The 16498-nt window shown below is 37.2% G+C and overlaps 1 protein-coding gene across 8 annotated transcripts in view; it reads right to left on the reverse strand.

Moving 5' to 3' along the window:
* The window catches only part of ELAVL4 (ELAV like RNA binding protein 4), a 102513-nt gene that overhangs the window by 41868 nt on the left and 44147 nt on the right, over positions 1-16498 (reverse strand). For all 8 annotated transcript variants that reach the window (XM_037907501.2, XM_043521065.1, XM_037907500.2 and 5 more), the window contains exon 2: positions 10336-10576. In XM_037907501.2, coding sequence (XP_037763429.1) covers positions 10336-10576 — 241 coding nt within the window. The remainder of the gene's footprint in view (positions 1-10335; positions 10577-16498) is intronic.

The following is a 16498-nucleotide window of genomic DNA, read 5'->3' on the forward strand; positions in this document are numbered from 1 at the left end:
GATTTGTTTCCGGATAAACGGACTCTGGCAGAGTAGTCACTCTGCTCTCCACAATAATGAAGTTCTTCTTTTTCAACAAATATTAATCAACCCAGAGTCCTGTGTTTTCAACAAAGCCACATACAGAAAAATTAAATGTTACATTTTTCAACGGAAGTGCAATCTGGCCTATTTGGGAGGAACTATCTCTGACCTTTAAAAAACAGAAACAAAGAACCCAACCAAACCATCATTCTAGGATTGTTAGCTAATTATGTAATCACTTCCCATTGTGGTGGCACAAAGTTTCTTCTCTTTTGAATGACCACTGGGTTTTAGCGATATTGTGACCTGTACTAAGGCGCATTGGAACATAGCCATTGCCATACTGAATCAGATTAGTCTGTCCAATCCAGTATCCTGTCTCTAAACAGTGCCCAGAATCAGATGCTTCAGAAAAAGGTGGGGAAAAAACCCAAAAACAAACCCATAATGGATGAAAATGGAATAATCTTAATGGAGTTTCCTTCGTAAATCCTGTCAGTAGCTGGCTTATGCCATGAAGCATGAGAGTTTATATCCTTTCTAAACAATTTTTAAAATATTATCTAATATAATCCCTATGTAATATAATCCCATCTACCTAATGTATATAAATAGGTCATATACTGCTGGAACCGGTAATCTCAAAAGGGAAGACATTTTTTAAAATTTTTTAAATGTCTATGTTTTACCTATACAAAGTCTTAAAAATAGTTTATATGCAAATTAGGGTTTCAGTTGTTTAGGATCAGATAAATATAACTAATTGTGAAGCACAGTACTGAATTATCCGCATTTAGCTCACGTATCTTTTTTCTTCCAGGATTGAACATTTGAGACAGTCTTTTTTCAAAGTGTTCTAGAGAAAACTGAAATAAAGGGCCCAAGACTACAAGCTCTGTGCTTGCATAACTTTTAGTCAATAAGTTACTCCTGGGAGAATTCTGTACCAAAAAATAAAAAAATCTGCATATTTTATTTGTCAAAATTGATTTCAATTATTTTGGTAATTTATTTCAAAATACCTGTCAGCAAGTATGTCTAACAATACAGGCAACAAAAAAGATTCCCCCAGGAGTAGAATTGAAGAAACCCCTATGATAACCCAGTTCCTTTTTCTGTTATGCTGTTGTCAGGCACCTCAGAATGGGTGTGTTACACATGCCAGTTGGGTACATCTTGGGGGAAAAAGTCTGCTTTTCCGGTCTTTTAGTCAATTCTTGTGTTTTCACAGTGCCCCCCATAGGGTTAAAATATTTCAAGTTCCCAAATAGAGGACACTACTGGGGGAAGGGAAAATATAAGTTGGGGTGGGGGCGTACTAGAGGGGTGTGTTTGCACTGGGAGGAGGTATTTGGGGGGTGCTGGAGGGGGCTGCACTTGGCCCCCACGGCCCAGACACTTGCAACCCCTTCCCTGCAGAGCCCAGCCGCAGGCATCGCTCTGTGAAGCTTTGTTACTGTCACACTGGACAGAGACCACCGGTACCTGCTGATAGTGGGTGGTGTCACAATTTAAAGGTTCATCTGCCCCCGGAACAGTTCATGTCATGCCCTCCTCGCCCCAAGTCTCCCGTCCCAGAAACCAGTGGCCCCTCCCTGCAGCTCACAGCTGTTGATCCTGCCTCTCCCCACGGGGCGTAGCTCGCCAGCTCCAGTAGCTGCTGCAAAGGGAGGAGATCTGGCCACACCACGTAACCGAGCAGGGCTGGCAAACCCGGGAACTGCAGCTGCACTTCGAGCTGGGAGCGCCGATTCTGCAGGGAAAAATTTAACTCTGCGCAGAACATTAATTCTACACAAATTCTGTATTGTGCAGTAGCGCAGAATTCCTCCAGGAGTAAAGTATTCCACCTGCAGCTCCTGGAATCAGACCCCAAATAAACAGGAGGAGGAAAGACACCAGATTCAGATATTAATAATTGTACAATCTCTTTCCCCATGAATAAAGAGAAATATCTTTCTCCATGATAAAGTAGCATATTTTTACCATTCTAGATAAATATGTCTAAATAACTTAACTGAGTGCTTTCACCGCAAAAATCAAGGCTTCAGTATAAAAATACTGAATTTTTCATTAATAAAACAAAAAGTTCCCATTACCTGTTTCTAGCAATATTATTCTAAGTACAGGCTTCACCATGGCATCGTTTTCTATCTGCATGCCCTCTATTACCTAAAAGATCTTTCCTGCCATAACTTTAAATACTATTTTTGGTACTGCTTTATAGCTTTACGTTTTGGGGTCTGATTTTGTTCTTTTTTTTTTTTTTAACTTCTTCAAAATTTCCCCTGTTCTCAAGAGGCACATTGTGACCCCTTGCCAACCTACTCTACCATTCACCAAACCCTCCAATTAAGTTACTTAAAGTTTGAACATCCTCAGCTGCAGGTGGGCAGGGTGAACTGGAAAAAGAATGCTTTACTAGGAAATGACCTAGCAGAGTCTCCTTATTATCACCTGCTTATTATAGCTCAGAAACTTCTCCCCTGCAGAAGAATCACCATTATGTAACACTTCTATATCTAGTTTCCCTCCTTTCTATTTCCCAGGCTCTCTGTTGCAATTTAACGCCAGCTAAAGGCTTCTGCTCTTGTGGCATCAGGACTCCTGATGAAGGTCCCAGCTAGGGCTTTCAGAAGTGATTAGTGATTCTGGGTGCTGGATTCAAACTGAAAAACTCTGAAGGGGCCCAATTTGGAAAGTGTCAAACACCCCCTCTATAAAAACCAAGCCTTATTAAGACATCACCAGTTGCACACCAAAAAATGTAAACATCCAAAACTACTAGTCATTAAATAAAATCTAAACCCACCACTTCAACCACACACTGTGTTCCTCTTGTGTGTGCTGGTTAGTCACTAGCAAAACAGATGGCCAAGAAAAAGAAATAGCCACACCTGCTTGTCTATGGAGTAATCACCTCAATAGCGCCAGCCTCCTCTTCCCCTTGCCATAAAGGCTTTTTAATGCATGCTTTACCATCAGGTTTCTCATTGTTTTAGTGCCTATGGGAAAGACCTGGAAAGCAGCAGCACTGCTTGCAACAAGGTTTACTCCTGCACCTTACAATGACACAGTACACACAATGCACAATTGGAAATTGTTTATACACACACACAATTGGAAATTGCTTCCAATTTCCTCATGTAGATAACTTTGGGGCAATTTGATCAAAGCCGTTTGCTTCTTTCCTCCCCTCCATGTCGTGGAAGGTGAGACAAGGAGAGGGGAGATTTTAAGGCCCACAATTTCCAGCTAGGATAGTAGAAGGTACACCCAATAACCAGACTCTAACCATATGCAGATTAGAGCCTACTTCAGTGCTTTCACTCAATGGCTGGCACATTCTTTCTTTTCACTTGAACCATCAAGAGGTCAGTGGTTAAGACTCTTCCTGAACTGAAATCTTACAGCAACACTAGACAGATCCCAGTCTCTATCTCTAGTGCATATTAATAATCAGACATCAAATGACATGTGGCAACCTTTACACTTCGTTCACAGAGTTGGGTACAAATTTAAACAATGGCGGCAGAGTGGGGTGGGGATGAACTTTCCTCACTGGATTATTCCTGATTGGACATCTGATTTCAAGATATAAAACAGGACTATTCAAACTCTGTTGTATGCTCCATGTTTTACACACAGCAATCCTGTAACACACTAGCATTCTACTCCGTAATGTGTCTGGATCATTATGAGATTTTAACAAAACAAAACCTACACCTTGAAAATCACTTTTGAAATTTCTCTACACATTAACAAAATAATAAATCTATAAACACCAGAAATATAGTTAAAAAAAAAAAAGACGACAAACTGCCTTGGTCCAAAGTTCAGCTTCAGATTTGGCACTATGCGGGGTGGGCTCTATTGTACTTGTATAGAAAATTCTAAACAGGTGTTTGCGGTTTTTCCCCCCCTTAAATAACAAGTATTATCTGAGTCACCAGTAATAACCAATTTGGGTTGCCTCATATAAGATTTTTCTTAGGGATGCTACGTAGACTGGACCTTTCTGTTAGTATCTAGACCTATATTGGTTAACGCTGTCCCTTCAAAATCCCCTTTCGAATTCAGGGCCTGCTCCTGTTCCATTTAAGTCAATGAGAGCTTTGCCACAGACTTCATTTGGAGACAGATCAAGTAAAAATATGAACCTACAATTTGATGTAATTTAGCCTAATTTTTAAGCACTGAGTTTCAAAGTCATCTCAAGCGGTACCTTTCCTCTGAAAGGCCAGCTCCTTTCACATACTTCTCTCTTTTTTCCCTTCTTTCTTTATCCTCCCGCACCCTAAGGTGCATGCATATGGCGTCCACCAGTTTCTATCATTTATTTTGGTCTGGTGCTCGTTTGGTACAGGATTTTGAGTGTCATGTTGATAGATTTAGCTTCTTTCTCTATTGTGCTACACAACGTTTCTGTAGGTCACCCTCATTTTCTCTCTCCAGTTGGTGTCCATTTTCTCTTTCTATGGAAGTCACATAGGTGGCATCCTTCTACTGTGTCCTAAATATGTTTATCATCGTCTTTTTTCTGTGTTTGATGGTTTAAATTGGTGTGCTCCACTTAGATTTTCTGTTGTTGCAATAAACTGTTTCCAATAGACTGAAAATCTTCTACTGGCATTCACTTTGGAATGAGCTGATTTTATCAATTGCTGTTGTGTATTTCCATGAGTCCGCTCTACAAAGGAGGGCAGTCACAATGCTTGCGTTAAATGTTCATACTTTTGTATCAGTGCAGATTATGCTATTTTTCCAAATCTTTTCAACTTTATAAAAGTTGTTTGCTGCTTTTGATATTTGTTGCTTACCATCTAGCATGGTGTCACTACCATAGCACATCTTTGTCCCTACATGTGTACAATGACTTACTCCTTCCAGTGTTTTTCCATCTACCCCGATGGTTGCTTTTGGAACGTTGATAGCCATATAGCTCGTCATTCCCTTGTTGATGAACAAACTAATTTGTTTTGCAATGTCTGTCAAAGGCTGGGTCTTTTCTTCCATTACGTAATGTGTTGAACCGAGCACACTAATGTCATCAGCAAAAACAAGGTAATCCAATTTCCCTTTATCATTTGTCCATAAAATTCCTTAGTTGCCTTCTGTGGTTATTTTCCTCATGATGCAGTCAATGACCAGTGCAAACAACAGTGGGGACATAACACACCCTTGCCTTACCCCAGCTGTCATTGCAAATCATTGGATGACGTTATCATCTCTGACAGCACATTCAGCATCATATAGGTCATTGATGATTCTAGTTATTTTTGTTGTTATTCCATAATATGCCCTTTTTTCCCCCACAGACTGTCTCACTTACATTAGCCTTCTGGAAAGCTAAACAATTTATTAAAAGAATTGTTTGTTACTGTGCACATTGTTCTATTTATAAGAGCAACAGGACTGGCTACATAATCTGAATGGTCTAAAACCTGCTTGCGTTCCCCACTAAGTTGGCAATCTATTTCATATACTGCTGTTCCAAAATGTTTGTGCTATTTAGTCTCCTCACTCAAGTCCCTTCTTTTTCATTTTTGGAAAGCAGCTGATTAAACCTGAACAACTGGATTGTTGGACGAAATATGCTGTAGCTATGAAATGGTACAGCAGGGACCAGTTTCACTGTTAATTTAAAATGCTAGAATTAATTAGGTAGTGCAAATGAAGAAATTAATAAGCACACTTTATAACCACAAGTTCTGCTTTTATTAAAACTCCCTGCCAAATGATGGCAAATATCTTTGGTCTTTTTGTTTTTCCCGGTCTCATTTCCTTACATTCTCTGCAACTAAAATACATTTTTCAATTGAACCTCTCCCCCATAATTAAAATGTGTGCCTGAGTTGTATCTCCACTTTCAAATCATTAGCATCTTTTTAAAAAGCTACTGTATATCCTGCCTGTTCAGAAAAGCTACCAAACAAAACTGAAGTTCACAATTTTGGTTTTGAATACCAAATTAAAGGCTGTCTTGGAACCTGTCATTCCTGTTCAATTGAGTTCAGCGTACTACCAAATTAGCATTTTTTCCCGGTAATAAAGGCGTATGCTTGTTTAAACACGTGCCTTTCCTAAGCAAGTGGTAACATCATGAATTAGTTTTCTTAAAAAGCTTATGACTGCTCCAGAAGACCTGTATGAAGACTGTGAACAGATGATTATTATTGTTGTTGTTGTTAATATACAGTAACTTTAATCCCTATTAAAATAATGGCGTAACAGTCCTGAATATAAATTCTCTCAAGGGGATCTTGTATGTTTAACAGACTTTGTTTAGCTCTGAACTCGTTGCAAAAAATATTTTGGGAGTCTAAATATTATCTTACTAAAGTCTGTGCATTTCCTTAACAAGGTGGGGAAAACTAGATAATTTGCCCAGTTAAATGTTCACCCTCCTATTTGAGATTTTCTAATATGATTTTGCTAGTCTAACAATTTTAGATCACATTTGAAATATGCCCTTCTATTTTTCTGAAAGCACTTGTTTAAAAATTCCTTAACCGTAACTTTAATTCAAAATTTGGATTTACTTTATTGTCGAGCTCAAATTTTGCTTTTACTTTATAATCGACGTTTTATTTTATCAGCAAGGAGAAAGCAATTTATTGTATATGAAAGAGGTCCCCATTCTTCACAGAAACTGTGCCAGTTTTTGTTAAAATGACTCACTTATCAGTCCCTACTTTCTATAGTACACCTTGTATATATTTTTATGTTATTTATTCACTGACAAAACAAAGAATTATCCACCACAAAAGATGGATTTTCTGAACAAAAATATGTAAAAATCCACAAGCAGATTGAACATGAACTGTTTCAGAGCTTTGCTTAAGTCCACAAGCATGTCAAGAGAATTTACTGTGCACTGTAGTTAATTTTATTCCGCAGTACATCTTCAAAAAATTATGGTGCCTGATGTTAATAATAAAATAAAGCAGATAATCATTGAAAAGGCAGACATTCTGACAAGCTCTCACTCCTAAAAAGAACACTCACAGAACAAACTTGAAAGATATTTCAGCCTTGATTTTTATTCATTCGCATTTCACTACTGAATACATGGGCCAAGGGTTGATCACACTTGTTAACTGGGTCTGTAGTATGAATCTGGTCTTGTCTTTTTAGTTGTTTATGCTCATCTTGATGAAAATGATAACTGTGTGTGCTGGTGAGCCTTTTGGGGGGGGGCGGGGGGGGGAGGGGGACACTTCTTGTCTAGTGCTGTGTAGCATGACCAGAGGCCAATACCCACAATTTAGACATAGTTTGAGGAGTCTTGATTTTGCATTTACCAAACATTCTAATCCCTGGTACTCCGCAGGCTTCAACGTTAAGTGGCCTGGAGAAATGTGACTGAAGTAGGTGGAGGGAAGGAGTGAAGTGGTCTTCCAGTCTTCTCGCTGGACACAGGGAGAGAAGACCAGTAGATAAAACTGCATGTCAGATTCCCCACTATTCTATTTGCTCCGAGGATTTTCTGATGTAGGGGAACCAGGTTGACATGTGGTGGCAGTTGTTTGGTGGCATGGTGAATTCAAGATGAAGGGAAAATAAAAACTCAGAAGAAACCATCAGGGTTTTCTATCAGCATAATCAAAGTGAACAAGAAGAAAAGGAGTACTTGTGGCACCTTAGAGACTAACCAATTTATTTGAGCATAAGCTTTCGTGAGCTACAGCTCACTTCATCGGATGCATTCAAGTACCAAGTACTCCTTTTCTTTTTGCGCATACAGACTAACATGGCTGCTACTCTGAAAAGTGAACAAGGTAATTCTGAGAAAAATTGAGTCTCCAAGAACCAAAAGTCCATTCCCCAAACTTCAAACCACTGGGACTCTGGAATAGAGAGAAATTATCTGGTATAAAAATTTCAAAGGTGCCTAAGTTATTGGAGGCCCTAAGTTCCATTTTCACAGTTAGAAGCCTACTGAATTCCATGAGGCTTTGGCACCTAAGTGCATATATCAGTTTGGAGAATGGGACGGAGTCTGTAAATTACTTAGGCACTTTTGAAAATTTTACTCCAATCTTAATTTTTGGAAAACTGGTTGCCCATAAATCATTTCAGAAAGAATGATCCAATTCATACTGAAAGAAAATTTCTAGGGGAACAACCACCCAGAAGCATATCCGAACCTAGTACACGCATCTACTATTGAGACAGAATCCTTCAGACAGCATGAAACCAAGAGGAAACAGTACACACAGGAAAGAAAGTAAAGACTAAGACAACATCCAGGGTTCTCATCCTGCGAAAGAAACAAGAGATGGCATTTTTGTACACATCTAAACTCAGGATTACGTTTAGAGAAAAACATCACTAATTCTGAGATGTCTAGAAAGCTAAAAATATGCGGTAGCTATTGAAAAATAGGATTTTTCATGATCAAAATCCAGACTGGAAGCACGAGACTCTAGTGGCACTTAATTTAAAAGTTATACTTGTTTGTCTGCTCACATCTAACACACTTGAAGTTACCTGTGATTTTAGTTCCTTAGATTGGAAAGAAAAACACAATAGTTTTGTAACTAATTGACAGCTGTGCTAGCAAATATCCAGGGAAATATATTCTAGTACAGTGTTAGGTTGCTGTACCATGAATGCAGCTCTGCTCTTAAGGAAAACACTTTGAACATTCCACAATCTAAATAAAGCACAAGCAAAGGCAACTCACTGACCCCTTTTTAATCCTCTTCCTCACACTCCTGAAGCTGTCTCCCAATCAGGATGCACTGAGGTAGATACATAACAACCAATGTGCAAAAGAGAGTTCTGATTAACTACATTTTTGAGAATGCAATTTGCTTCAGGGCTACTGCCATTTATTATGTGCCTCAGTGTTAAATTTGAACTTTGTTATACGGCAAAAAGGAAATAAAAGGAAGTGCTTTTAAATGTGAAATGATAAGTGGATCATACTAATACTGTCAGAGAATAGGCTATGTGAGTGCTAGAGCAACACTGTTTGTCTATATCCTCATTCTCAAGATAAAACCAGAGTATTCATTTTGAGGAGAGAGAATTATATCCCATTTTCTACCCACAGCCCTCTATGTGTATGTTCTATGGGGGAAAAGCCCCTGCTCTTTTGGAAACCCTTCCTTTTCCAAGACTGTCAACCCCTTTGCTATAGTTAAGGAAATGTGGTAAGAGCATCTGTAGTTTCTTAGGGGCAGATCCTGCGCTGGTTTACTTAGAACATGTGTAAGTGTGGAGCTCGCTCATGCCTGGCTGCGGTATGCAGTACAGCAGAAAAGGAGTTCAGAAACCTGCAAATGGCTCAATATCACTCACACAGATCCTTGCGTAACCAATACCCTGCTATGAGCAAGGCGTGAGGGAACATGATGTTCCAGGACAGTACAGAGTCTGGCGGTGACTGCAATCTCCACATATGTATGCTACATCATGAACTATGATATTGGTGATGCACCAAACAGCAGCAGAAACTTCAGCCACTCCTCCTTTAGAGTGGGAGTAATAAAGCCACAGAGCCTTCACAAGCAGCCATAAAAGATGATGGTTCATCCCACTGCCTTTTTAAATATAGGATGTGTTCCAGAGTATGACGATGGCTGCAGTTCTGCAGCAAAGACGGACAACAGAGCAGGTATTTCCTCACCTGTTCATGCTTCTCCTATGGGTGGACATGCACATTTCTTTTCTCTTTGATACAGACCTAGACTATAATGATGGGTTTATTTCTGAAACTTCTGCAGATAATCCTATCAACAGATTTTATTCCACGAGAAAAAGGGCTAAGACGGGGTAAGAGTATTGGAGAACAAAGCTATAAACAAGACCCAATCATCAAAAAAAACCACAGCACAGGTTTTAAACTATCCTTTTTAAAGTTAGGAAAAAATAAATAAAAATGAAGGAGGACTAGGGAAGGAAATGGCATCAAATGGGCTGTGAACCTGTACAAAAGGCGCCTCCCAATTATGTTTTATAAATACATTATGAATTTTTCAAAAATCCTAGTTACTCTTTTTCTAGCTCTTTATGTGGCTTGGAACACAACTGGCTTCTCCTGAAATCTGTATATATTTCCACAGTAGACATCATTGAAGACTGAAGGTTTACCACCTGCAGGAAGTTTATTGGGGTATTGGCAATATTTCCCATTCTGGGAATATGCAGTAAAGGTAATTATTGTGGTGTCCACTGTATGTACTTAGGCACAACTCAACAAATCTACGAATATTTTAAAGACACCAAAGTTGTGTTGCCCAAAGGATTACATAAAGTAGAAGTGCGTATTTAAGCCAATGTCAAAAATATTTAAGAGCATACCTGTAATTTTGTCTCTCACAAGTTTGCAGGATTCTATTTCACCAATGCTCCCAAAGAGACTCCTGAATTCCTCCTGTGTCATATTCTGGGGTAAATAGTTGACTATGAGGTTCGTTTTGCTGTCATCTGTGGCAGCCCCTGTCTGCATGGGGGAAGGACAGTTTCTACTGTTGCTGGAGGGTCCATTGGTCGTATTGGATGTAGGGCCATTCGACACCTGAGGCTCCATGGTGCTAATTATCTAAATTAAAAAAAAAAAAAAAAACTGCCTGAAGTTTCACATACAATTGCTATTTTTAAAGATACTTACACATCAATGAGTAGGTAGCTTTCATGGCCAATTCAGACACTTTAACAAAAAAAAAAAAAAAGAAAAGAAAAAAAGAAAAAAAAAAGACATGGGCTTGATTCCCCTGTCATTGTTGTAAAGTAGGTCATGCTAGTCTTTGGCTGTGAGCATATACTAAGAAGCAGTGGGAAAAAAAACCCCTCCATTTTTTGGTTAATGCAAAGCTAATTTCTGTTTTCATCACACAACCATTTTGATAAATATATATTTAAGCATGAATTTAATTATAATTTAAGGTAATAATCATGATTAAAATTACAGTTCCATTAAAGCAAAAGAGGTAAATATATAGGTCTATATTGAAAAGGTAAAATATATTGCCTATTTAATAACTGTATCACAAAGTGTGACACCAAATTAAATGGGAGCTTTTAATCTGCAAATAGCTGTTGTTTGGATCACCTTCGAGTAATAACCCTCTGATCACACAAGACACACATTTTACTGGCTCCAATAATTACTTTTATTCTCCAGTAATATTTTTCACTAGTGGACTAACTCTTCTTTACAGCATAAGACTCTGACCCTGAACCTTCATGGATGTGAGTATTATAGTGTTTGCTGTAATTGCAAAGGGCCTTTTGGATTCTACCAGAGCCATTACTTTCAAATGGCTCACAGGGTAGGAATACAGATAAAAATCAAAACACCTCTCCATCTTGAAATTTAAGGCCATAATTTTCAAAAAACATATTCAAATGGTCTTTTTTTAATTACAAAGTAAGAGTCCAGTCTTGCAAACACTGATGTATCTGAGCTGCCAGTGGGACTAAACACGCGACTGAAATGTATGTATGCATTTGCAGGATCAAGGTCTAATAATGCAAGAGCTTTTCATCTGGAAGCTCCATTAACTTTAACTTCAATATAACTGTACCAGTGCAATTCCAGGTATTGATGAGGAAAGCCAGGATTTGCACTGGTGGACACTACCTTAATCGGGGTAAACTCTACCAGTGCAAACTGTGTCTTTCTCTGTCTACTCAAGTGGTTGCACTGGTGCAGCTAAGCAGATGGCTGTAATTGTGGAAAATCTCCAGTGTAGGCAAGGTCTCTGTTTATTAAAGACAGCATCAGATATTCAGTGATATAAAGTACTATCAAGCAGGAGAGACTCCCACTAACGCAGGGCAAGGAAGTTTAAATGATAAAGGAAAAATCCAAGAGAGACTTAGATACCATACAGTTTGAACCCTGTGTCGATCTGATCCTATAATTACAATAATTACCTAAGACTTAATTTTGCTTTCTTTCTTTAAAGTCAGTAAAGTACATATTGTGACAAGATAGATTTAATAATTCCCTACAAAACCTTGGAGGGGGAAACAAAGTATTCTAAACTAGACTGACACCAGGCGAACTAATGTTTTCTACTTGATTTAAATTAAGGAAGCACTAGAAATAACCAAACCAAAATGATTGTGAATTCATGTGTTTCAGTATTGTTTCTGATATCTCACCTATGAAATATCCCCTTTGTTTATAACTGGACATTAAAAATAGCCATTCAAAACTCTTTAAGTATTTGGCACAGCAAGTAACAGCAACTTTGTTTAACAGTTTTCAATGAATGAAGACCTTTAAGTATGGCTAACAAAAAGGCACAGCAAATATATGAAATAAAACTATTTGGAAAGTAAAATCAGAGTATGTAGGTAGGTGATGGCTTCATAACAATGACAACTTCTTAAAAACATCAACAGATTCCAGTCAGAACCACCACTGCCAAGTCACATGACCGTAAACTGCCCAAATCTTTAGATAACCCCATCTCTTATTCTGCACATTTACCAACGATCAAATATGTTCCCTACTTCAATATAGATGATATCTATTTCAGATGCATATTCACTTATACATGCTATTAAAGGATTTAGAGTAAAGAGAATATGTACTCCATTCCATTTCTGTACCTCTCTAACCTTAAATCCAATACTTATTCCAGTCCCAGTAAGCTTTGCTGGTAGTCTACTGTAGAGGTGGTTATCTCTCGCTCTGGTGAACAAATGTATTCTGGAAGTTACAGCTCAATTGAGCATAATTCTTTCATCTATGTTGTATGCACATAACTGCATCAAATTGATTTAAAAAACACAATCTTGGTTCGTACTTTCTACTGAGGTGCTGAGCAAACTTAACTCCTACTCAAGCCTACACAAGATGAGGGAGCTCTGCAGGATCAGGTCCAATGTTAGCATTTTAACTCAATTTTAAACATCCACAAATATTAGTGAAGTAGAGTCATCCTCTTCTGATAAAATATGTCTATTTTACATACTCGTTTGAGTGAATTATCATTTCTGCATTTTCACTGGTTAATTTCTACACTGTGCATTCTAATAGGGGTTATAATAGATTTGTGCTGTTACAAACGTTTATATCAATCACAAAATTCAAAACCCAATATTTTACCCAGTGAATAATTGAAAATTAATAAGATAAATTTAGAGACTGGAAATTCTGAGTAGGTATGGTTAACTAAAGCGCTTTATGGACATATAAACCACTGCAATAGATTTAATTAAAAAAATAAGCTGAAATGTCAGATAAATTGTTTTAAGGCCTGATCCTGCGCTACTGAAGTTAATGGGAATACTACCATTGATTTGAATGAGAACAGGATCATGCTCTCAGAGCAGTGCATTGAGAAGTAAAGGCTGACACTCTATTACTAGTAACAGAAGCAGGAGGCATGCTAGTTACCCTTGTTAAACATTTACCCCTTGATCTTTGATTTTAAAATCCACAAAGGATGATCAAATTCAATGCTAGCTATTCTAGTGGTTACAAATGTTGCACAAAGTGTTATATTCTTTAGAATTTTATCTTCAACACCAAGCAAAAATGTATAGTTCACCCTTAAGATTTTTAAAGTTACAATATAATGGTAATTCTCAAGTCTGAGTTTGAGCAAATACGTTTTCCCTTGAAGATATTTTCCTCACTGCTAGTATCTCAGCATTCATTACTGTGGCATCTTAGGGCCGGATTCTCTTCTCACTTACTCTGGTTCAACTCCATTAACCTTCAAAGAAATGTCTCCTCATTTTCACCAACGTAAAGGAAAATCAGGCCCAAGATTTGCTTTCTACTGAATTACTGTGATGATGTGAGTTTCTAAACGTAACTTCGTCTTCTCATTCTCTACATGAGAGAACAAGAAGAAAAAAAAACCTGATGGGAACTCAAAATATATTACCAGAAACGTTCATAACAAACATCTGAGCATACTGATTTTTCATTAAATAATTTAAGACTTTCCTTCGTGTAGAAGAGATTTCTGAGAATTTATGTATAAAAGCAGTTATGCACCAGAGAAAGCACTCTAAGTTGTTATCAGCACGAAGGGATAATGTTTACTTGGGCTATATTCTCTGACAAACCATTTTTAAAAATTTTAATTATTTATGACAACAAAAACAACAGTTCTAATACTCCTTATCAGACATACCCCCACTTAGCACTTCTAAACTCAGACGTTCTGTAGGTTAGTTCTGTGTGTCACAAGCTAGCTGTAGTAGAGCTTACTATCCCTTCAATATCAAAATGTTGTTGGAACCTATTGTGTGCTACTTAAAAATAAATACATTATTTATTTTAAAAATGCTCTTGATCAGCCCACTTATTTCCTCTCCCTATGCTCACTGAAAGAAAGATGTTAACTTATTATTCACCACATCATCAACATGCTAGAAAAGGGTCTCCTGAAATTTCCTGGACACACTTTTTGCTTTCACAGTGTTTGAATTACTATAAAGGTCCTTGCACTGCATTATTACTATTTTTACCAAAGTTATCTCTTACTAGGGTAGAATCACTATGGAGATGTAGCTCATTTCCACAAATGTCTTGCAGGGAGAAGAACCATACGTTCATCTTCTCAGGTCAAAAGATCTATTCAAATATTGACAAAATCAGTGCAAAAATACAACAGTCACTTAGCCTCAAAGTCCTCCCTCCCCACACACACTTTCCCTGAAACAATGTTTTACATAGTTATGTTTAAAACTTAAGCCACTGATGTCTAATTCAACATTTCCGATATTTTTGTAGAATAATTTATTTAATGCAATTTAGGCAGATATTGCTGGTTTTAAAATTACACTGCAAGAGCAATTCCCCATATCTACATTCACACAAATACAGGTATTATGAAAAGGGTTTTTTTAAGGAATTGGCAGTCTGGGCCATCTCTAACAATATTATTCTCCATACACAGATTACCAAATATGTTCCTTAAAAAAACCCTGTCACTACAAAGGTGCCTTTTAAAAAAGCCGTTGGTTATAGTCCAAGATGAAGTGCCCTTTAAAGTAGATGAATCCTGGTTGGGTTTTGTTTTGTTTTTTCAACTATGAAATGACCTTATATCCTTTGTCTCTAAATTATTCAACCAGGGCACTTTCTGTTGTAGTCTTCTGGTATGGAAAAAATGCGAGAGATATTCATTATTATAATCCTATATGTGCATAATATCCTGGAAAAAAAAGTTAAATTATAGATACTGTATACATTTATAATTTAGAAGCCAACATTAATTTGAATATTATCTATGTAAGCACAAGCAAAAGTTAATTTGATTTATACTAATCTTCCATGTGACCAAAACAGAATTTCAAGTTTGATTATTATTTTAGGTATATCAATCTATTTCAAATAAAGGCAAGCCTTGTCCTCAATTCAGGATGCATTTCAACAGACCCCCAGTTTCTAAAATTATTTCTTGGTGTACTACTTTTCTCAGTATGGTGATATATCAGCAAACTACAGGGTATTTTAATTTGACAGGTTGCACAAAGAAATACTTTGTTGCTTGGGAAGACTGCATAAGCTCTGCCAGTGTTTTGCAAAGCACAGCTAATCACAAAGCATGGTATAAAACCCCCAAAGAACGTCAACAACAAAAAATCCACCACAGCAGCTCCTACATTCTAAATAATATTTAAGAAATACTTTTTATGAATCTTCATATAAATATTTCTAATGAATACAGTGGATTTAATCTTCCTGCTAAAATATTAGTTTCACCAATAATGCAAAGAATACCTGCATGTATAATTTAAATAAAACTATTATAATGCTTAAACAAGCTACTGGTAACTGACATTAATCTTTAGTTGTTAGTACAGTAAATATGTTACATCCATCTACCATTACAAAGAACAGTTAATGAATCATTTAGAAAACTACCCACAAACCGATTAAGACAGCCTTATCATCCTATTGCATGCATAAACAACAGCCAATGGCTCAATAAATGTAAATATACATTTTACATTTACAAAATTTGTTCTCTGTAGTCTCAAAAAGAGTCCATGTGCTGAACTGAGAAGAGTGCTGCATACATACACTGAGAACTCTTTATAGGAACAAATCATTTCCTTAAAGCCCCACTCTTATCTGAATTACATGTGTACGCATGCTTTTTATAGGTAATACCCTGGGAATCTGCTATACACAGCAAACGATACAATAATAGAGTTTCCAAAACTAAGTATTTGTTTATAAAAGCCAAAGGGCAGTGTTTTGCAAAGATTCCACAAGCAGACTTTTCCTAAGAAAGCAAAATCTGAGAAAAATTCTAAGACTATGAAAAGTATACAGTTCATATGGACAGATTATTTCTAGCACTCAGAAGTAAAAAATATTATCCGTACATAATAAATTGTTCACAGCACCTAAATGCCAGGAAAAATGATCATGGTAAATTATACCTCATGAAGAATTCATAAGGTCTAATTTTATATTATTTCTAAGCATTCATTAATAAACAAACTCAGAACACTCACCCATAAAAGAGAATTTAGATAAATA

This window comes from Chelonia mydas, chromosome 8 (assembly GCF_015237465.2).
Source record: "Chelonia mydas isolate rCheMyd1 chromosome 8, rCheMyd1.pri.v2, whole genome shotgun sequence".
In the NCBI taxonomy this organism is placed as follows: domain Eukaryota; kingdom Metazoa; phylum Chordata; order Testudines; family Cheloniidae; genus Chelonia; species Chelonia mydas.